The sequence below is a fragment of the Neofelis nebulosa genome, chromosome 18, assembly GCF_028018385.1.
Source record: "Neofelis nebulosa isolate mNeoNeb1 chromosome 18, mNeoNeb1.pri, whole genome shotgun sequence".
Classification (NCBI taxonomy): domain Eukaryota; kingdom Metazoa; phylum Chordata; class Mammalia; order Carnivora; family Felidae; genus Neofelis; species Neofelis nebulosa.
The window spans coordinates 41,566,338-41,587,434 of record NC_080799.1 but is presented as its reverse complement, the minus strand read 5'-3'; the positions used below and the strand labels follow the sequence as shown (position 1 = coordinate 41,587,434).

The window sequence follows — 21,097 nt, the reverse complement described above, 5'->3', positions numbered from 1 at the left end:
CCTCCCTGCGCACCCCCATCCTTCAGGGGCCTCTTGGCCCCCAGCCCCTCCCACAGCTGGTGGGGCCTTGTGGTCTGTGGCTACTACCCCCAGCTCCTCACTGGTTAGAAAGTGGTTACTTCTTTTGTTTAACCTAACTTCTTTACACTGTTTGTTCATTTTGTTTTTTTTTTTAGAAAGCGGGAAAGGGGGAGAGAGGGCGGGAGAGTGCGTGCACGAGTGGGCAGATGGACAGAGGGAGAGAGAAATTCCCAAGCAGGCTCCATACTCAGCACAGAGCCCAACAAGGGCTCCATAGGACGACCCTGGGATCATGACCTGAGCCAAAATCAAGTCAGATATTCACTTGACTGAGCCACCTAGGCGTCCCCCTGCCTGTTTTGTAAATTATCGAAAAGTACTTGTTCTGACACAACAGTCGGAGGAATACATAAAGAAAATGTCAGTAATCGCCCCTTGCCTGGACTCCCAAGTTCATAACTTGAGGTGTTCTTTCCACAACTCAGTCTCTGTCTCCATACAAAAAAATTTCTTTTTAAAGCAAAAACTTTCTAATGAGAGTATATTACACATACTCTTTGTTGTGCAACTTGCTTTGGTCTTTGATGGATCATGCCCATTCCTCCAGGCCGATACATGCAGATCTCATTTTCCAACTTAATACTTAGGTTTCAGTGCTACAGGAAAACCCTCTACACATATGGCCTTCCATCTGATGCCTCTACTTTCTGTGACACAGACCTCCAAAGGTGGAATTGCTGGGACAAATAATTCTTACATTTAAAATGTCTCTAATTTGGGGCGCCTGGGTGGCGCAGTCGGTTAAGCGTCCGACTTCAGCCAGGTCACGATCTCGTGGTCCGTGAGTTCGAGCCCCGCGTCAGGCTCTGGGCTGATGGCTCAGAGCCTGGAGCCTGTTTCCGATTCTGTGTCTCCCTCTCTCTCTGCCCCTCCCCCGTTCATGCTCTGTCTCTCTCTGTCCCAAAAATAAATTAAAAAAAAAAAAAGTCTCTAATTTAAAATTTATCATGTTTAAAAATGTACGTGTTTATATTTGCACACGGTACAGAATTCTGAAGGAAAAACGAAAGTACAGTGAAAAGTTAAGTGTTCCTCCCCAAGCCCCACCCCCTAACTGTTCCAGGCATCCTCCTTAGAGGCACAGCTCTAGTGACCTTCTTGTGTATCCTGCTTTAGACGGACACGCACATTTCAAGCCATCTGTGTGGAGGTTCCAGTGACCCAAGGTAGCACTCTGTACATGGTGCTGCAGCGTTTGCTTCGGTTTTTACAACTCAGTGATCTCAGAAAGCATTTCTCACCCACGTGCAGTGTTCTGTTAACGTGGTTACACCATGATTTTTCAGGCAGCTCACTCCTGGTGGCCACCCAGGCTGCAAGGGACGTATGCTGTTGCACGAGTGTGATCTGTAGGGCACAGCCCCACAGATGCACACTCAGTTCTCATAGCTGCCAGAGTGTTTTCCACACGTCTGTGACTGCATCATCTTGCATGACGTCTGCATCCTTTGGGAGAAAGGTGTGGGTCCCTGTGTTCTTAGGCAGTATGTTTTAGTGCGTGTTCACACAGAACACGAGTCTTTGATGAAACATTTCTCTGCCGTGCATTGTGTTCCCAGAGGCTTGGCCATTAGAGTTTACCTGTGTACTTAAGGGTTCCGTCTTTTTCGTCTCTTTATCAGGAAACCATAAATACAGGCCCCTTTGTGATGCGCTCCACGTGTCGGAGGTGTGGTGGCCGAGGCTCCATCATCACGACTCCCTGCGTGATATGCAGAGGAGCCGGACAGGCCAAGCAGAAGAAGAAAGTGGTGATCCCTGTGCCTGCCGGTGGGTCCTGGTCTCCTCCACGTACCGGGGCTGGGGCAGCTGGGACCTTTGTTTCCCTGTGCTTGGGCTGTTGTAAAAGCTGTGGTGAAGGATCTGGAGCCCCGGATTGGAGGGGGAACTGGAATCTCCTTGCGTTTTCCTCTCTGTACTAGTTGTCCTTAAAATCTACCCTTGCATGCCTCGTGGGCAGAAGGTACCTGACACGCCCGCTCTGCTCCCCTGTGGAGCTCCTCCACCTTTGTTCAACGAGGCCAGCATTGTCAGTGTGGCCAGCCCTGTCTGCACCACTACCCCTTCCTCCTAGCCCCCAGGGGCCGCCTGTGACTGCTCTCGCCAGCTGGGTCTTGTTCCCAGGATGGACTTTCTGCAGGGCAGTCTGATCGTGTCACTTGTCCTGAAGCCTGTGCAGTGACTCCTGGGGTGAGAAATGCCACCTGTCTCAGCCCCTTCTGGCCTCTGCAGCCTCTCCTCTTGTTGCCTGCCCTGCGGCCTTCCTGCAGCTGCCTTCATGCAGCTCTTCGAATGGGCCATAATGCCTCTAGACAGAGCCTTGTCATATGTCACTCCCTGTGTCTGAAGCTCACTTTCCACCTTCTTTTCTCAGCGGGTTAACTCTTCTCCCAGAGCTGCTAGCTTGAGTGTTGCCTCTCTAGAGCAGCTTCTGGAACTCTCCCTGTTCCTTAGATGTCCTTTGTCCTTGCTTCTACGAACACGTTTCTGTTTGTAATGATGCACTTGTTAGTGTTGTTATTTGGGTGATAGCTGTCTCCCCTACTAAACTCTAAACTCACTGACATGCTACATGGACCTGGTAGGAGCAGGTGTCCAGGGAACTTGGATAAACGAATAGAAGGCGCTCTTGTTTGGGGATCACTTGCTGTACTTGCTCCTTTGAGAAGTTACACCCATTGGATGTACTGTGGATAATTGTGTTGTTCCTCATTAATAGGAACGGGGAAGGAAGTCAGTGGTTTGTAAATGGATTTAGGGCAGGAAACTCCATGGGAGGTCCCCAAATAAATGTTCCCTTTTGAACTTTTGTTCTTACAGGAGTCGAGGATGGCCAGACGGTGCGGATGCCTGTCGGAAAAAGAGAAATTTTCATCACATTCAGGGTGGGTGCTCTGCTCGCACAGCTTCTCGGGCCCTTGCCCTCTTGCAGGGAGGTGGGCGCTCATGGGGGCGTGTCTAAGGGAAACAGTGGCCACCTCGGTGGGGTTATGAAACATGTATCACGTCAAGCCTTTGTGCTACGTTTGGACAGAACAGTTTCCTCAAGATTTTTATAAGTTGGAAAACATAGGACACATAAAAATATAGAATGCATCTCTGTAATTTTTTTAAAAATTTACTTATTTTGAGAGAAACAGAGACCACACAAGTGGGAGAGGGGCAGAGAGACAGGGAGAGAGAATCCCAAGCAGGCTTTGCACTGCCAGCACAGGGCGCCTGATGTGGGGCTTGATCCCACGAAGCCATGAGATCATGACCTGAGCCGAAACCAAGAGTTGGATGCTCAACTGACTGAGCCACCCAGACCCCCCTCCTTGTGATTTTAAATTTATGTATCAAATTGTTGGTGGGGGTGGTAAGAGCTAAAGGTGCAGTTTTACCTACTGTGTGCAGAGACAGACCTGGTTTCTGAGACAGGAGATGGTAAAGGAGATACAGTTCTTGTCCCCACATTTCTGCCGGGTGCCCCAGGAAAGCCATGTGAGCGCAGCAGGGGAAGGCACAGGCTGTGTGCAAGACACCCTCACTCATAATAGCAAGACACTGATGACAGTCTGCTGCCCTCGGATAAGAGAGTGAATGAGAGAACCGTGCTGTGGCCAGAGTGCCTCAGAGCAGCCACGGGAAGAAACCAGAGCCATACGTTCAGCACAACTGAGACTTCTCAGTTACTTTGAGGGAAAGAAAGCAGATTGCGAGTGGATGCAGGGAGGGAGACTGTCTATAAACACTTTTAAAGCACGTGAGAGGGTGCTACATATTATTTGGGGACACGTACATATGTGGGAATGAGAACTGCTACAGTCAGCGTGGGGCCACTCTGGAGGGGGAGGAGCCAGGGGCTTCACTGCATCGCGATGTTTTATTACCTCCACTGGGTTGTGGGCGTTCTGCGTGTGTGATGTAATTTACTTTGCCTGTTCAAAAAATTTTTTCTTAGTGTTTTATTTATTTTTGAGAGAGAGACAGAATACCAGTGGGGGAGGGGCAGAGAGAGGATGTGTCCATCGTGAGACACAGAATCCCAGGCAGGCTCCAGGCTCTGAGCTGTCAGCACAGAGCCTGACACGGGTCTCGAACCCACGAACTGCAAGATCATGACCTGAGCTAAAGTCTGACGCTTAACCTACTGAGCCATCTAGGCGCCCCTACTTTTCCTGTTCATGCGTGTGTGAGATATTTTGTAATTTAAAACACAGATAAAAATACTGTAAAGCGTGAAGTGCTAGACGAGGAATCAAAGACAAAGGCAGCCAGCTGTCAGCCAGGCTCTCCAGTGGGCTTGGTGGGAGTTTCAGACCCTGCTCCCACCTGATAATAGACAAGAACAGAGAGAGGGGAAATCACTGCAAGGCAAGAAGTGTCTTTGAGGCCCCAAAAGTAGTGCTTGTGCATCAGAATCATTCCACTGCTGTCTGTCTTGAAGGTGGTTTGTACCAGATGACTGTTTGGAAAATAAACTGTGCCTTTGTAGATGTACTAATCTCTGTTTCCTTATACCTGCCAGTAGAGTAAGCTTTTTTTTTTTTTTTATGTTTAATAAGCCAATTTTACTTTTTTTATTTGCCCGTTGGGGCGGCTTGATCTGAGACCGACACTCTTGTGTCGCTATGTAGAAATGAATCTGACCTGTAACTCCCGGAGCCTGGGGTCATGTTCTGCTTTGGCAAAAGTACATCCTCTCCCTTGATGCTGTGCTCTTCAGCAAAGAAGCAGCGTATCGCATGCCGGACCCTGTGCCCAGGCTGCTGAGATGGGCTGTTGTCCAGTCTCGAGAAGGACTTCTGCACGCATAACCACATCTCTCCTGCTTGGACCGTAGGTGCAGAAAAGCCCCGTGTTCCGGAGGGACGGTGCAGACATCCACTCCGACCTCTTTATTTCCATAGCTCAGGCTCTTCTTGGGGGGACAGCCAGAGCGCAAGGCCTGTACGAGACGATTAACGTGACGGTAAGAGGCCGAGAACGTGTTTGCCACTCTTGTCCTTCGTTGCTATTTTTTTTTTTCCCCTCTGTGAACCGGCTGAGAAGTGGCTAGAACCTGTGGCCGAGCAGCCTGTTGGAGACTCAGTGATGGGGTCTGGGGGAAGTAGAGGAATGTTAGGCCATTCCTTGGGTGTGAATCACAGACCATAGACCCTGATGAAGGAATCACCAGTGAAGGCAGGTCCTGGGTCACATCCACGCCTCTGCTAGCACCAGGGAGCAGCCCCAGCACTGTGCCCCTGTGTTGGCTTTGCCCCCTCCCAGGTCACACTCTCTGTGCTCCCTCACTCCTGCTGTGGGCTCAGCTTCCCGAACTGCCTGCCCCCACATGCTTGTTTTGGGCTCTGCTCCAGGTGGACCCCGGTTTAGCCAGCTTCCATGTGGATGTCTGGAAACCTGAATGGGAGTTCTTTCCAAGGAGTGAGTCTTAGTGTAGTGAAATGTTTCCATTTGAGCAACTGTAGACCAAGGAAAACCACAGATTTCTTTTCTTTATAGATACCCCCTGGGATTCAGACAGACCAGAAGATTCGGATGAGTGGGAAAGGTATCCCCCGGATTAACAGCTACGGCTATGGAGATCACTACATTCACATCAAGATAAGAGTTCCAAAGTGCGTGCCCATGTAACCATGGTGAGGTCTGCCCAATCTCTGCATTTTCCCCACCTAGCAGGACCCGGTTTTGAGGGCTTTTTACCTGCTAGGCCTTATGCCGAGCAAGACCACCCGGCCCGTTGTGGGTCCGCTGCCGTAAGCACTGAGGCTTGTGCCAGTTATTTCTACCTTACAGTCAGATGTGTCTTGCCCAGGTTCTCCATCTGCAAAGTGGGCATAATAAGGCCACCCTCATTAGTTGCTGGAAAACTGAATAATACGTAAGGAACAGTTAGCAATAGCTGCTGTTGTTGGTTTTATCATTACTGCTCTCAGGGCACTGGGGGTCTCGTGGGAGACACGAATCTGTAACTGGATCATAGCACATGACGTCTCCGTTCTTTGGGAGAAAGGTTTGAGTCGAGTGCTGTGGCATCCAGGATAGGCATGGCTCACCCTATTGGGGAAGGTGAGCGAAATTTCTGGCACCACTTTTTTTTTTATTTTTTTATTTGACGTTTATTTTTGAGACATAGAGAGACAGAGCATGAACGGGGGAGGGTCATAGAGAGAGGAAGACACAGAATCTGAAACAGGCTCCAGGCTCCGAGCTGTCAGCATAGAGCCCGACGCGGGGCTCGAACTCACGGACTGTGAGATCATGACCTGAGCCGAAGTCGGTCGCCCAACCAACTGAGCCACCCAGGCGCCCCTGGCACTACTTTTTTTTTAATTAAAAGTTTTTTTTTTATTTTGAGAGAGAGAGAGAGAGAGAGAATGAGCAGGGGAGTGGCAGAGAGAAGGGGACAGAGGATCTGAAGTGGGCTTGCGCAGACAACAGAGAGCCCAACGTGGGGCTCGAACCCATGAACCTTGAGATTATGACCTGAACGGAAGTCAGACGCTTAATCTACTGAACCACCTAGGTGCCCCCTGGTGCTCCTTTTAATTAGTTAACTTTCTACATACGACACTTATAAGAGCCCCTCCCCCCTCAACTTAAGATATTTTAGGAGATTTTTTTTTTTTTTTTAATCACGGTGCTTGGGTAGCTCAGTCGGTTAACCATCCAACTCTAGATTTTGACTCACGTCTTGATCTCACAGTTCATGAGATCAAGGTCCTCGTCGGGGCTCTCTCTTTCCCTCTCTCTATGTCCTTTTGTACATGCATGCACATGTGTGCTCTCTCTCAAACTAAACGTTTTTATTATCAAAGTATAATCGACTTACAGTGAGTGTTATATTAGTTTCAGGTGTACAACATAAAGATTCAACAGTTTGATATGTTATGCAGTGCTCACCATGATCAGTGTAATTCAGGTTTTCTTTATTGAAGCTTTGAGGGGGTGGCTCTTAGGTTCGGGGTGTGTGCCTCTGCCTTATTGTGTCCCCACGTTTTCCACATGCTTACGTGGAAACCGGCCCAGCCCATCATTTAAAGGGCTGCCCAGAGGAAACACTCAATTTGTTTGCTCCACAGGAGACTCACAAGCCGGCAGCAGAGCCTGATCCTGAGCTACGCCGAGGATGAGACCGACGTGGAGGGGACGGTGAATGGTGTCACCAATACAAGCACGGGTAAGGTGGCAACACGTGGAAGGCCTCTCAGTCCTTGGAGGGTGCATGGTTCAGAAACACGTTGGGGTCTGCCCTTGCGGGGAGCATGACAGAGGGGCGCTGGGAGCCAGGAACAGCCTCCTGCCGGCCACTCTAACTTGCCCTGTGTGTGCAGAGGTCAGAGAGTGTCAGCTCGCCTCCTGCCGGAGGGCAGCCATGTGTCTGCGAGAGCTGTTCTGAGTTCTATCCGTGGTTCTGCCGCTCGCCCTGTGACCTTGGGCACATCCCCACATGAGATTCCTTGTAACAGCTTAAGGAGGAGACAGATGGGAAGACTTTATGCAATCCTGACCCAGAACGCCTCCCCAAGATTTCAGAGTGTCTTGTAAGTGACAGCTACCAAAGCCGTAAAAAAGCCAGTCGACTGAGCTCAAACCTGCCTGTGCACAGCAGGTCTAACTTTGAGTTCGTCCGGCAGCGAACAAATGCTGCGTTTACCCTGAGCTCGGATGTCAGGCTGTATCTATAGAGTGTTTTTAAATACTAGCTATTTGATACCAAATTGCTGGCAGGCACAGGCTGTGGTGATGGCCGCCTCTGCTGCAGCGCCTCTTCCCGTGGGAGGTGGGGGCCCTGCGGAGGAGATGCTGGTCCTCCGTTGGTGGGGACTCGGTCCGGGATGGGGCGAGCTGCGTGGTGAAGTGGCCTCAGCTGCACAGGTGTTCCCCCCTTACATCATTCTGCTTGTGTGGGTCCTGGATGCCCCTCCCTTGTCCTCAGAGCCTGAACGGCACTAGGGAGTGTGTGGTCACTCGGGGCAGGCGGTGGATGTCCCCCGTGTCCTCAGAGCCTGAACGGCACTAGAGAGTGTGTGGTCCCTCAGAGCAGGTGATGGCATCCAGGGGTGGGTTTCCAGGAAGGGAGGGCTGGTCTTGGAGCCTAGGGCTGGAGGTCCCAGCAGCAACTGCCTTTGCGTGGACTTGCTGGGCTTCTGTGGAGTCCAGGGGGCCAGGTCGTCTGTGACAAAGCAGCCACCACAAAGCCTGTCGGGAGCCTGACCAAACATGGAAAGGTTTGGTACCTGGATTTCTTACACTCTTGTTACAGCCCTTGTACTGAAAAGTGGAAATAGCCATTCCACGTAATTGTAGTTGTGCTTCCTGAATTGCAAATGTTCCCAGTCACCTGGCAGGGGAGATTTTCCTCCTCTCCCAACCACAGGAGAACTTGAGGTCGGCCCTGTGAGTCGTGACGCGGGCCTTGTTCACTAGATTAGAACATTGGTGTTTTTGTTAAACTCTTTTCTGGTAGTTTAACTTGAGAGTTGATCATACAGTCAGCTTATGAGTATCCTTTGAACCCTCGTGACTTCTGTGGTTCCTTGTCCTCATAGCTAGTTCCCCGCCCTCATTCAGCCTGGATTTATTGGGAACCTCTGGTGTGCCAGACACTTTGTCACTTCTTCCTTTTAAATTTTTATTGACATAATTTTGTTGAGCATAGTTTAACTTTGATGCATGAATTGAGCGCATTTCTGAAAAGTTGTTGTAAAGTGACGTAGTACGCCAAATTATTTTTTCCCTACTCACTTTCTTTGTCATTTCAGAGCTGTGTTCTCGTGGGAAATTTGGCTCCCAGATGTAATTTTTTTTTTAATGTTTATTTATGAGAGAGAGAGAGAGAGAGAGGCCGAGTGTAGGTGGGGGAGGAGCAGAGAGAGGAGGAGACACAGAATCTGAAGCAGGCTCTAGGCTTTAAGCTGTCAGCACAGAGCCCAACTCACAAACTGCAAGATCTCGAACTCACAAACTGCAAGATCATGACCTGAGCCAAAGTCAGACGCTTAACCCACTGAGCCACCCAGGGGCCCTGGACATAATTTTTTAAATAGCATTTAAGAATCTTAGAATTGGCTTCAAAGAATGCTGCCCAGACATGGTTAAATTTCATTATACTGTGAAGACAGTTATTTTTGCAATCTGCATGTGAAAATACGACAGTACTTATAATTCTCATTTCCTTACAACCTCACTAACAGTGGGTCATATTTATTTAAGTAGAGTCTGAATCTCTTATTTCAAACATTTAACAAAACCTAAACTGAAGTTATGTTAGAAACAGTTATGTTCAGGGGCGCCTGGGTGGCTCAGTCGGTTAAGCGGCCGACTTCGGCTCAGGTCATAATCTCGCAGTCCGTGAGTTCGAGCCCCGTGTCAGGCTCTGTGCTGACAGCTCGGAGCCTGGAGCCTGTTTCACATTCTGTGTCTCCCTCTCTCTCTGACCCTCCCCCGTTCATGCTCTGTCTCTCTCTGTCTCAAAAATAAATAAACGTTAAAAAAACATTTTTTTAAATAAAAAAAAAAGAAACAGTTATGTTCAGGTATCATTGCTTCGTGGAATAAAGTGTTACTCAGATCACTTTTTTTTTTTTTTTTTTTTTGAGACAGAGACAGACCATGAGCAGGGGAAGGGCAGACAGAGAGGGAGACAGCAGGCTCCAGGCTCTGAGCTGTCAGCACAGAGCCCGATATGGGGCTCGAACTCACGGACCATGAGATCATGACCTGAGCCGAAGTCGGACGCTCACCGACTGAGCCACCCAGGAGCCCCTCAGATCACTTTTTTAGTAGCCTCCAAATACACCTGAGTCAGGGAGCCCTCAGAACCTGACAGGAGCTGTCAGGTACAAACTGATTTCTGGGCGTCTATACTTTCATTAGGGAAAAGGGCACCTGAAGGGCATTTGGAGTAGATATAATTACATAGGAAACCGACCCAAAAGGTTTGGGGGATTTAATATCCCTTGCCTACTTTTGGTCCCTAGTACAGCTGGTGAAAACCTTAACAGCTGACCCTTGCTTCTTCCCCATTCTGTGAATCAGAAAGTCCAGAAAGACACCATGCACTCAGGGACTCTCAGTACTCAGGGCTGAGCATAGAAGACACAGGGAGTCGGCAAAGTCTATTATTGCGAGACTGAGTTAGAGACAGTGTGGCTCAGGGTTTGTGCTTCTGGGTCCTCGTTAACTCTTGGTGACAGTACACATACATTTACCTGGAGTTGTAGAAAGCAGTTCCAGAGCTCACTGTCTGGGAATCCCACCTGCCGTTTCTCCTCTCCGACAGAGTTGGCAGCGTTGACCTTCACACAGGGTGCTGGCAGGAGGAAGATGAAGGAAAAGACAAAATTTTAGTAGAACGAGAGGTACTTTGCTGGCTCAGCCTGTGTGTGTAGTCGGCTCAGGGAGTCAGGCTGTGTGTATAGACCTGCACCTCCACCTGCAGGGCGGCCCCGGTCCCCAGAAGTCAGGTCCTGGAGTCCTCTCGGTCTCTGTTTCTTCAAACATACATTCCTTTAGCATTTGTTACGTGCTAAGAGATGACACAGAGAGAGACAGAGTCCGTGCCGTCATCCAGCTTATAGATAACGGGAGAAGACAGCAAGCACTGAGCCCCAGATATGTGCTGAACCCTTCTCTTTTTAAAAAAAAAAATTTTTTTTTTAACGTTTATATATTTTTGAGACAGAGAGAGACAGAGCATGAACAAGGGAGGGGCAGAGAGAGAGGGAGACACAGAACCGGAAGCAGGCTCCAGGCTCTGAGCCATCAGCCCAGAGCCCGATGCGGGGCTCGAACTCACAGACCGCAAGATCGTGACCTGAGCTGAAGTCGGCCGCTTAACCGACTGAGCCACCCAGGCGCCCCTGAACCCTTCTCTTAAGAGAAGCTTGTGCCGTTGGAAAAAACATTTTGGCCCATATTCCTGGGATGATTGTTACTCTTCCCCTGGGATCACAGTATAAACAGCTATCAGGCAGCTCTAACTTGGAATCCCTGCCTAATAAGTTGGCGTGTTTCTTCTTTGAATCCCCCAACACTTTCCATGGCGCCTGGCACAGGGCTGGTTCACAGGAAATGTTGATTGAGTTTATTTGAATTCATTTTTCTCATGTCGCTGGGAGATACTCTGAGAGATGGGAGTACCAGCTCTTCCCCAGGAGAGAAGAGACCTGTGGCCTCAGGCTGGACCTCTGTGTTGGCTGAGCAGCCCCTCTGGGTGTGGTCACCTTCTGAAGGTGTAGACTAGAAATGGTCATGTAGTGCCCATTCAGCTGGAGTGGACATTTCCTCTTTATTCTAAAGGCACAAGTGACATGCTGGCTGTATTTAAAGAAGCTTTAGAAGCACAGTGCCTTTGTTTGTATCCTGTCCTGAGACCAGAAGGCATCTGAATGTCCACGACATCCGTAAGGACACATCCCTCCTCCTGTCCTAGGTTAGAAAAACAGTGTGTATATAGACTTTGTCATCTATGTGTGTAGTTTATTCCTGACATTTGGTTCAGAATTTTAAATTTAGTGCTTATAGCCTTTGATGTCCCTGCCAGTAAACCTTATTCCTAAAGGAGTCCTTTTATCCAAATTTAACATAGAGATAAGACCGGAGTTCCTGGTGGTAGAGGGTGATCTGGCATGTTTGCGTTTTGTTGTTTTATTTTTGTTGTTGTGAATCATTAACCTGTTAACTGGTTGCTTATTCTGGGGCCTTTGGCCACTGTGCCTCACATACCTGTAGCCATGGGGGCATCACCGTTTCCCACCTTCTGAATGATGAGGACAGCTGAGTTGCGGGGAGGAGGGTGACGGCAGTCTGAGTTTCTGTGCCCTGTTGTGACTCGTAGTTAACAGCTTGGCAATGGACGAGGCAAGGCCCCACTCTGCCCTGATCATCTGTAAAGGCTTGGGCAAATTACTTCAGCTCTCCAGGCCTCAGCTTTACCATCTGTAAGTTGGAAATGATAGCAGCCTGTATTTCATAGGGTTCTTACGTGATTAAATGAGATCATGTAGGTAAAGCATTTGACACGGTACGTGGCACACATTAAAAGCTCCGTCAGCTATGACTCATAGTGACGCATGCGCACGCACAAAGGTCTGCCATTCCCAGAGCAAGGGCACGATAAAATCAGTCTGTACTCTCCTCTCCTGTGTCCAGGGAGGCCCAGGAGTGATGGGAAATTTCTGGTTTGCGGGTTGCTTTGTGTGAGGAGGCTCTTTGTTACTTAAGCCGTCACGTCAGAACGGGGGATGTGAGGGACTAAGGGAAGGCACACATGGCCTTGCAACCTGTGGCGGTGGGCACCTCTCACGGGGATCTGCTCTGGTGACTCTGCAGTGCCCGGGGTCCTCTGCTGGGGAACCCTGGGAGTCGGGGATCACTCAGCCACCTTGACTTTGGTGATAGCTCACACCTTGGTTAGCACATCCTTGTTTGGGGCTATTGCTCTCTCTGAAGACGTTTCTGAGCTCTGAGAGCATGCCAGGTCCACGAGACCGCCCAGGGTGCTGTACCCAGGGGCGACTCCACCCACCCCTGCTTGGAGCCTGGTGCCCAGATCTTTGGGCCTCTTACTGATGAAGGCATCTTTTTTTTTTTTTTTAATGAAAAAAAAATGTTTATTTATTTTTGAGAGAGAGTGCAAGGGGGAGAGGAGCAGAGAGAGAAGGAGACACACAATCCCAAGCAGGTTCTAGGCTCTGAGCTGTCAGCACAGAGCCCGATGTGGGGCTTGAATCCACGAACCGTGAGATCATGACTTGAGCTGAAGTTGGACACTTAACTGACTGAGCAACCCAGGCGCCCCTCACTAATGATGGCATTTTAGACTGAGATCTTGGGAACCGTGATCCTTTTTTACTGCGCTATGCATCGTACTTGGCATATACAACCTAGCATGTTAGAAACACGCCCTGTGCTGAGTACAGGAGCTCATGGCAGAAGCTTGTCCTGCCTGCCTAGTGGTTGGCAGTTCTTGAAAAGGACAGATTTATGCAGCAGAGTTGATCTCCATAATCTCAGCTTGGGCCCTGAAAAAACGGCCAAGTAGCTTCCCTGTTTCTAGGGCATGTAGGGTCACATGCCCTTGACGGGGAATTTGCCCAGGGACGCATAGGGTGCCCAACTGCTGTTGTTACAGGGAAGAAGTGCACGTGTCGTGGGATTCCACAAGGCAGCGAGTCCCTTCCCTGGGTGTCCCAGAGACCCCAGGTGCACACGTATGGAGCGTGGAAGCTGGTCATTTGGTCTTGGTATGTGTTCTTCACCTGCTTGGAGTCAGTGACTTGGTTGTTAGGAGCTTGGGCTCTGGCCCTCGCTGCTTGTGTTTGAACTCCATTCTCCCCACCACCTACTGGCTCTGAGACCTTGGGCAAACTATCTAATGTAACTCTCTCTGTGCTTTCGTGGTTTCTGTTGTTGTTTTGTTTTTTAATGTGTGAAATTTGTGTGTAAAGGATTGAGTGAGCTACTGTGGGATCTGCGTGGCCTGACCTGGAAGGCATATGGCACTTGGCGGTTATTACAGTTGTTCAGGTGGAGTTAGCTGGTCACTGTCCTTCTCTCTGTCTTGTTTCCCTGTTGTGGGTCAGTGACTCGAGGAGCAGTTGGGATACACTAAATAAAGCACTGAGAGGCCCTTCTGCTTCAGTCATCTAACAGGCGAGGCCACGCTGGCTGACCTGGGAGCCACCCCCTCCCCTCTCAGGGTGGTGCTTGGTGGCTTCTTGAGTGGCAAGCCCCTGGGTGGCCAGTGTGGGTAGGCGGGGCGAGGGATGGGACTCCTGGAGGTGGCTCCCTTGACCCCAGTTCTTTCTGCTGTTTGTGCCCAGGTGGCAGGACCATGGATAGCTCCGCAGGAGGCAAGGCTAGGCCTGAGGCTGGGGAGGACAAGGAGGGATTCCTTTCCAAACTTAAGAAAATGTTTACCTCCTGATATCCCAGGCGAGGTAGGAAAACCCCGAGGTTTCTTCCCCCTTTGTTTCCCTCTATGAACTAACCCTGTTTTCCTTCACCTTAACCAATATCATACCCCCGTCTCCCTGCTCCCAGGCTCGGAAGGGTTGCCAGTGTAAGTGTGGCTTATTTCGCTCCACTCAGAGCCAGGCCTCCCGGCCCGTGGAGAGGCCTGCATCAGGGCAGGGTGGTGGCGTTGGCCGGAGGTGCTGGGCAGAACCAGACTGCAGCGGCCGGCCTTCTGCCATGTCCACTTCTGGAGAGGTTGCACGGGGGGGTGCCTCACAGTCCTCCTTCCACCAGCTTCCAGGGGGGCCGCGTCCCACAGTGGTGGGAACCAGGCTGCCCACAGTCACAGAGGGCAAGTCACAGCAGAGCCAGGCCTAGAACTCAGACCCCCCCCCCCCCCCCCAACCTCCTGCGGAGTCATGTTCCCTGCCTGGGAGCCGCAGGGCCGTGTAAACCTCAGGGGGCTGCCACGAGTCATGCTCGCTCACTGTGGTGTCTTGGGACTCACTCTTCTCTTGTTCTGGTCCCTGGTGGCTGGGACTCCTCGTGCAGCTCCTTCCCAGGGATGATAGAAGCTCACCCGCAGGGCGCCTTCTTCCTGCAGTGCTAGTGAACCGTGACCATTTGTGTCTTGGCTCAGGAAAACGGTCCACTGGGAACTAGGCCGGGAGCAGCAGCCCCTCCGTGTGGCCAGGGCCCTGGAAGGATTCCGGAACAGCAACACTGCGCTTTTGCCTGCAGAGGCCCTGGACCACCTTGGCGACAGCAAAACCATGTGACAACACACCTCTCCACGGACTAGTCATAGGGGACAGCCCCTGGGCAGTAGGGCGTGGCACCCATAAGGGATGGTGGAAGTTTCCCGTCCATGGGTAGGTAACTTGGCCTCTTCTAGCTCAGGCAGAGTAAAACAACTGGACATTTCTTGCAGAGCTAAAACTCTAATTTGGAATCAAAAGTGGTGGAGATATTAGTTAAAGAATTAAAGGCCATGCTTACAGCTTAAAAATGAAGCCTTAAGCTGCACTGAGTCATGAAGTGATTAATTTCCCTCTCAGCAAACCTCCGGGAGCTTCTGGAATGAGTCTTTTCTGCCAGATTGTCTTTTTGAGGAACCTGGAGCTTGCACGTCCCACAGTGTCCTCCACCCCTCAGCCAGGACACCCTATGCTCTTGTCGGAGTTTATGTCCCAAAGATCCCAAACAGCTGGAATGTAGGCGCCTTGGGGCCTGGGGACGCACATACCAAGGGGGTCCCCAAAGATGTCATTCCTGACCATATGGGCCAAGATCTTTATCAGGACGGATAGTCCTTCCTTCCACCCTGTGTGGGGTGGCTTCTCGTCCCTGACTGTTGAGTTCTGTTGTCCTGCGGCAGGTGTTAAGGGGGACTCTTGCCCTTCTGCTCAACCCCAGCTGGTCACAGCTACAGCCCAGGGCCGACTAACAGCCTGTCACCCCAGAGGCCTGCCCCTCTGCCTCCCAGTGGCTTGGTTCTCACCACTCACATTGCTGACATCGGTTTTTAGAAGTGTGTGTAAACTACTCAGTGCTGAGAACTGCTGTCGTCTCTATAAATGTTTGTTCAGAAAAGGAAAGCACAGTCTGAGAGGTTGAAGGTTTCACCGTCCAGCCAGAGCAAAACACACTGTCCCCAGTCTCAGCTTGTAGGGTGTGCGGGCTCCACATGCTTCCAGATCCTCCCACTGGTAAGACAGGCTAATGGAGAAGGCTTACAAATAGTTTCCTTTTTGTTTTCCTTCATAATTTACAAAATAAAGCATCTATTACTGTGATCTAAGAATGTAAAATGATTCTGTATCCATGTAAATAAGATTACTGCAAAAAGTTATTTAAAGCCTAAATTGTGGTCATATTCTTCTTTGAAAGAGTTGAAACTGCTTTTCACAGGGGGCTCAGCAGTGGGGTTGCTGATGTTCGTCTACACACGGGGGCCATCCCGCGTCACCTCTGGCCTTCCTGGGGCCGCCCCCATCCACTGAGTCACTCCAGCCCAAGAGCACACGCGCCATGATGGCCACATGGTGCTCTGACAAACGTTGACCTTCCAAGATTCCAGTGCGGGGGGGCTTTCCATGAGACTATGCTTATTTGATTGAATGTTCTGGAATTCTTGGCGTGTAACTTTCTTTGGGGGCCACGAGAAGATGTGCAGTGTTGGCCTACTTGGGGCCGTGCATGTCACTGTCTTCCTCACTAGATTTTTTTTTCTCCTCCATTATTTTCAGAGGAATGTTTTTTTTTTTTTTTGCAGTGAAGTTTTTGCTGATTGTAGTTTAACTGGTTTGGGCTCCCAGCAGAGGCTGTCCCACAGAAGCCCTGATGGCTGCACAGTTGCAGTGACCCTGAGCACATAGCTCAGACCCATCCCAGGGTTCCAGGCTGTGCACATGAGGTGTGAGAGCACTTGCTGGGCCGGGTGAAGACGTTGGGGAAGACCTTGTGGGCACAAAGAGGCTGCACGGTGACTTCGTGCCAGCATCAGATGCTTCTCCCTTCACCAGAATGGGCCCGTCACGGTCCTAGATCCCAGGTTCAGCGTGGGACCTGGGCAGTGCCTCATGACAGCTTAAGTTTTCTTCCTGGAGAAGTCCAGCCAAATCCCATTCATGTCCTGTCTTTTGAAAGCACAAGTCTGGAGGGAGACTTTGAAAGAGAAAGGTGGTTTTCTTGCTGGCCAGACACCATCCCTGCTGCACCAGGCCGTCCTTCCTCTGCTGGCCGGAAGGGGGCAGTGCAACACCTGCCCAATCAAGTCCCACTCAAGAGTCAGATTGGGCTTCTTCCCACAGGAGGGTCTCGAGGCGTTGGTCTCCAGACTTTGCAGCCTCTGAGTTGGGGCTGGAATGTGAGAGAGGCCCTCAAAAATATAAAAAAGTAACTCCGCCCCTGAGCCTTTGGGGATTGAGAGGAGTGGAAAGGTGGGTAGGGAGGATGGGGGAAGGCACAGTCACGTGTGGGTGATGAAGACCTGGGCGCTGGACCTTGGCTCTATCACACCGGCGGGTCTCTGCTCTGATCTGTTTCTGACCTGGGCCATTCTCCTGAGGCCTCTGCGTTTAGGTGGACTTGAAGTCCTCCTTCCTTGTCATGAAGACCCCCCTCAAAGACGAGAATCCTCTCCAGTCCCACAAGCTTCTTGGCTACCGTGTGTCCAAGGATGGCCCTGCCCTCACTCTGCTCTCCTGCCACCCTGGGGCCTGTCCCCGAATTAAGTGAACACTCGCACCTCTTGCAGAAGGAGTGTTTTAGCACTGGGAAACCCGCACTTTGTATCTTGTAATTATTTATCTATAGAAAGATTTTTAAGTAATCTCTACACCCAACATGGGGCTCGAACCCACACCCTGAGATCAGGAGTCGCTCGCTCTACTGACTGAGCCAGCTAGGCACCTCAGATCTTTTAACCAAAAGTTGTATTTATTTGGCATGATCCTCATGAAGGGTCACAGATGAGCCAGCCGGCAACTTTACATAAAGCGAGTGGGCCCTGAAGTGCTTCCCAGTTGTGCAGAACCCAGGAGGCGGTGGGGGTGATGGACACTGGCTGCCCTGTCTCAAGGGGGTGGCTGTTCGGCTCCACCCGAGGGGGCCATGTGGGAATTCAGACCCTGTGCTACCAGATCGTCTGGTGCTCTGCAAGAGAAGCTAGGCATCCAGATTCTTCTGTGGAGATTTTAGTTACCTCATTTTTGGGGTTACCTATATTGTACAATTCACCCATTAAAGCATACAGTTTGGTGGATTTTAAGTCCAACGTTGTGCCTCCATCACCACAGTCCATTTTATTTTTTTATTTTATTAAGAATTTTTTAGTGTTTATTATTTTTGAGAGAGAGAGGGTGAGGGGGGTGGGGCAGAGAGAAAGATACACACACACAGAATCCAAAGCAGGCTCCAGGCTCTGAGCTGTCAGCACAGAGCCTGAAGCAGGGCTCAAACCCAGGAGTTGGGAGATCATGACCTGAGCCGAAGTTGGGTACTTAACCAACTGAGCCACGCAGATGCCCCAGTTAATATTTTTTTTAATGGGTTTCTTATAGACATCTAATTGGATCTTGTTGTGTTTGTTTTGGGAGAGAGGCAGAGCAAGCAGGGTAGGGGCAGAGAGGCGGGGCAGAGAATCCCAGCTCCACTCAGTGTGGAGCCTGACTCGGGGCTCGAACTCACAAACCATGAGATCGTGACCTGAGCCCAAACCAAGAGTTAGATGCTTAGCTGACTTAGCCACCCAGGTACCCCACCACAATCCATTTTAGCACATTTTCATCACCCTGAAGAGAAACCCCAATTCCATTACCAGTCCCTCCCCATTTCCCTGGGTCCCACAGACCCTGGCAGCCACAAACCCACTCCCCATCTCTAGGATTCATCTACTCTAGCACATTTCATGTGAATGGGGTCATACAATATGTGGTGGCTTGTTTCCTTCTGGTTTCACTTAACACGATGTCTCAGGCTTCATCCATGTTGTGGCACGGATGGGTACTTGTTCCTTTTTATGGCTGAGTCAATTCCATTCTGTGGATAGACCATTTTTGTTTTCCAGCCATTCACTAATAGACATTCGGGTTATTTCCAGCATTTGGCTATCATCAACAACGCTATGGAGTTGTCTCATTTTAAGATGTTGGCAGCGACTTGGGAGTCATCAAGCTCATAGAGACAAAGTAGAATGGTTCGTGCTGGGGGAGGGGGAACGGGAAGCTAGTGTTTAACGGAGACAGTGTCAGTTTGGGAAAATGAAAAAGTCCTGGAGAGGGATGCTGGTGAGGGCAGCACAATACTGTGAATGTAATTAATGCCACTGAATTATATGTACACTTAACAATGACTAAAATGGTAAATTTTTTGTATAGTTTACAAGTTAAGAAAATGAAAAATGTTGGCAGCCAACTAATGTATTTCAGGTACCAAATTTCAGAAAACCAGGCACACGTGGCATCCACCCAGCTGGGGACGCCTCCACCAGCATTTGTGGTGCTAGGAGTCATCCCTTCTGTGCGGTGCTGACCCAGACTCCCCAGGGCTCTGTGAGCTGTGATCCACACATGCTTCCTTCCTGTAGTGATGCACAGGCCGGGCAGGAGCACCCTGGGCCAGGCAGGCACCTTGACTTGAGTATCCAGGGTATGGGAAGGGCCAGTTCCTCTCCAGCCCCATTTGGGGATCGATGGGGGCCAAGGGAAGAGGATTGACATGAATGTCTATTACAGATCAGATGGTTTAAATACTAGGACTGTTGTCTTTTAACGCTCTGGCCCCACGTGCACAGCCCCCCTCCTCCTGTACTATCAGCACCTCCACAAGAGTGGGACATTTGTTCCAACTGATGAACATCATTTATCTCCAAAGTCACGTTTTCATTAGGGTTTGCTCTTGGTGGTGTATATCCTATGGGTGTGGACAAATCTATTGTGACGTGTGTCCATTGTAATATCCTACAGAATAGTTCTACCACCTAGGATCTGGTTTTTGTGTGCAGTGTGGACAGCTCATAGCACATGGAGCATCCTGACTGTTGTCTATTTCACTGGCTTTGGGCTGTTCCCACTGAGATCCACTGCTTTGGCCACACTTAGGATGGGGGCAGGGGACAGGCTGAGGGCACTGGAGGCTAGCAGGGCTTGACCATGTGTCTCAGAAGGAGGGGGGAGAGTGACCCGGGGATGTCAGACACTGCTCTGCACAAATGATCTCATGGCATCCTCAGAACAGCCTGGCCAGGCATCCTCAGAACAGCTGGCGAGGCTCAGCAATGTGCCCAGCTCCTATCCCTTTGGGCGAGGTGCACCTGGAACGCGACGCGGGCTTGCTGGTTTGCTCTGCATCTGGGCACAGTGGACTCCTCCCAGGCTCTGTACTGACCACAGGCCACTCCAGGATCTCATCACAGTGACTCAGCCCCAAGCTGGTGAGTTTCCCGACCTCGGGTATGGGAGACTTGGGCATCACATAGGGCTGGACGCAGATGGCCTCTCACATTCTGTTGCTGATGCTGCTGGGCTTGGAAGCCTGTGCTGTCATGGCCTGCCTTCCCGCCCTGTCTAGGGGCTTGCTGCCCTCCCCTTATACCTCAGTCTGTCCCTGTCCCCCTAAAGTAGGCCCCCTCCTCCCATTATTATTTGTGCTTCTTATTTAAAAAAAATTTTTTTTTAATGTTTATTTCTAAGAGAGAGCGAGAGAGAGAGAGAGAGAGAGAGAGAGAGAGAGAGAGAGAGAGAGAGAATAAGCGGGGGAGGGACAGAGAGACACACACAGAATCCAAAGCAGGCTCCAGGCTCTGAGATGTCAGCACAGAGCCCAATGCAGGGCTTGAACACACACACCACGAGATCATGACCTGAGCTGAAGTTGGATGCTCAACCGACTGAGCCACCCAGGTGCTCCCGTGCTTCCTATTTTCTGCAGCCCTATGTCAATCTATAACTCTTCATGCATATCTGTATCTGGTTCTCCCACCAACCAAAGCTCTTCAAGGTAAAGACCATAACCTTTTTGATTAACATTGTTCACCTGGCACAGTGGTAAGCTGTCAGATGCTTTTTCAAGTCATCAATTAATGGATCAAATGAATCTGGTGGGACTGCTGTCGGTCTTCATGACTGCAGGTACCAAGGCTAAGGCAGGGTAGTAAAGAGCTGTGACGGACAATACGCAAATCCGTACAGGGAAAAGCATGCCTGCTGTGGAACCTCGGGCATTTGACCTGTGTTCTCTGGGTGTTCCTGCCTCTTCTGTAAAGTGAGCAGGAGAGGAGAGGTTGAACCACCCCTACCTTCCCGGTCCTATGTGGACACTACAGGCGAGGCAGTGCTTTCCCTTCCTTGGCTTTTTTCCCCAGCCTTTGCTGTAAGCAGCGTGTTACTTTTTCTCAGTGGTGTGCAATGTGGTGACCTCTGGTCCGGTCTGTCACTGCCCTCCAGATGTTTTGCCTGGCCTGTTTTGAAGATGACCTACTTAGGGCTGCTGCCACTGGGGGGAGGAGAGACAAAGGGAGAAAGGGCCGGTCTTGCCGCCTTCAAGCTTCAAGAAAGAATGTGTGGTT

General features: G+C 50.4%; 1 protein-coding gene across 2 annotated transcripts in view; it reads left to right on the top strand.

The window, feature by feature from the left end:
* Nucleotides 1-15,893, top strand: part of DNAJA3 (DnaJ heat shock protein family (Hsp40) member A3) — a 30,170-nt gene extending 14,277 nt beyond the window's left edge. Inside the window, exons 6-12 of one of the 2 annotated variants that reach the window (XM_058711521.1) lie at nucleotides 1,704-1,851; nucleotides 2,902-2,966; nucleotides 4,907-5,035; nucleotides 5,569-5,684; nucleotides 7,149-7,246; nucleotides 13,896-14,012; nucleotides 14,669-15,893. In XM_058711521.1, coding sequence (XP_058567504.1) covers nucleotides 1,704-1,851; nucleotides 2,902-2,966; nucleotides 4,907-5,035; nucleotides 5,569-5,684; nucleotides 7,149-7,246; nucleotides 13,896-13,999 — 660 coding nt within the window. In that variant the 3' untranslated portion in view covers nucleotides 14,000-14,012; nucleotides 14,669-15,893. The remainder of the gene's footprint in view (nucleotides 1-1,703; nucleotides 1,852-2,901; nucleotides 2,967-4,906; nucleotides 5,036-5,568; nucleotides 5,685-7,148; nucleotides 7,247-13,895; nucleotides 14,013-14,668) is intronic. The other variant, XM_058711522.1, reaches the window with a different exon arrangement.
* The last annotated feature ends 5,204 nt before the right edge of the window (nucleotides 15,894-21,097 follow it).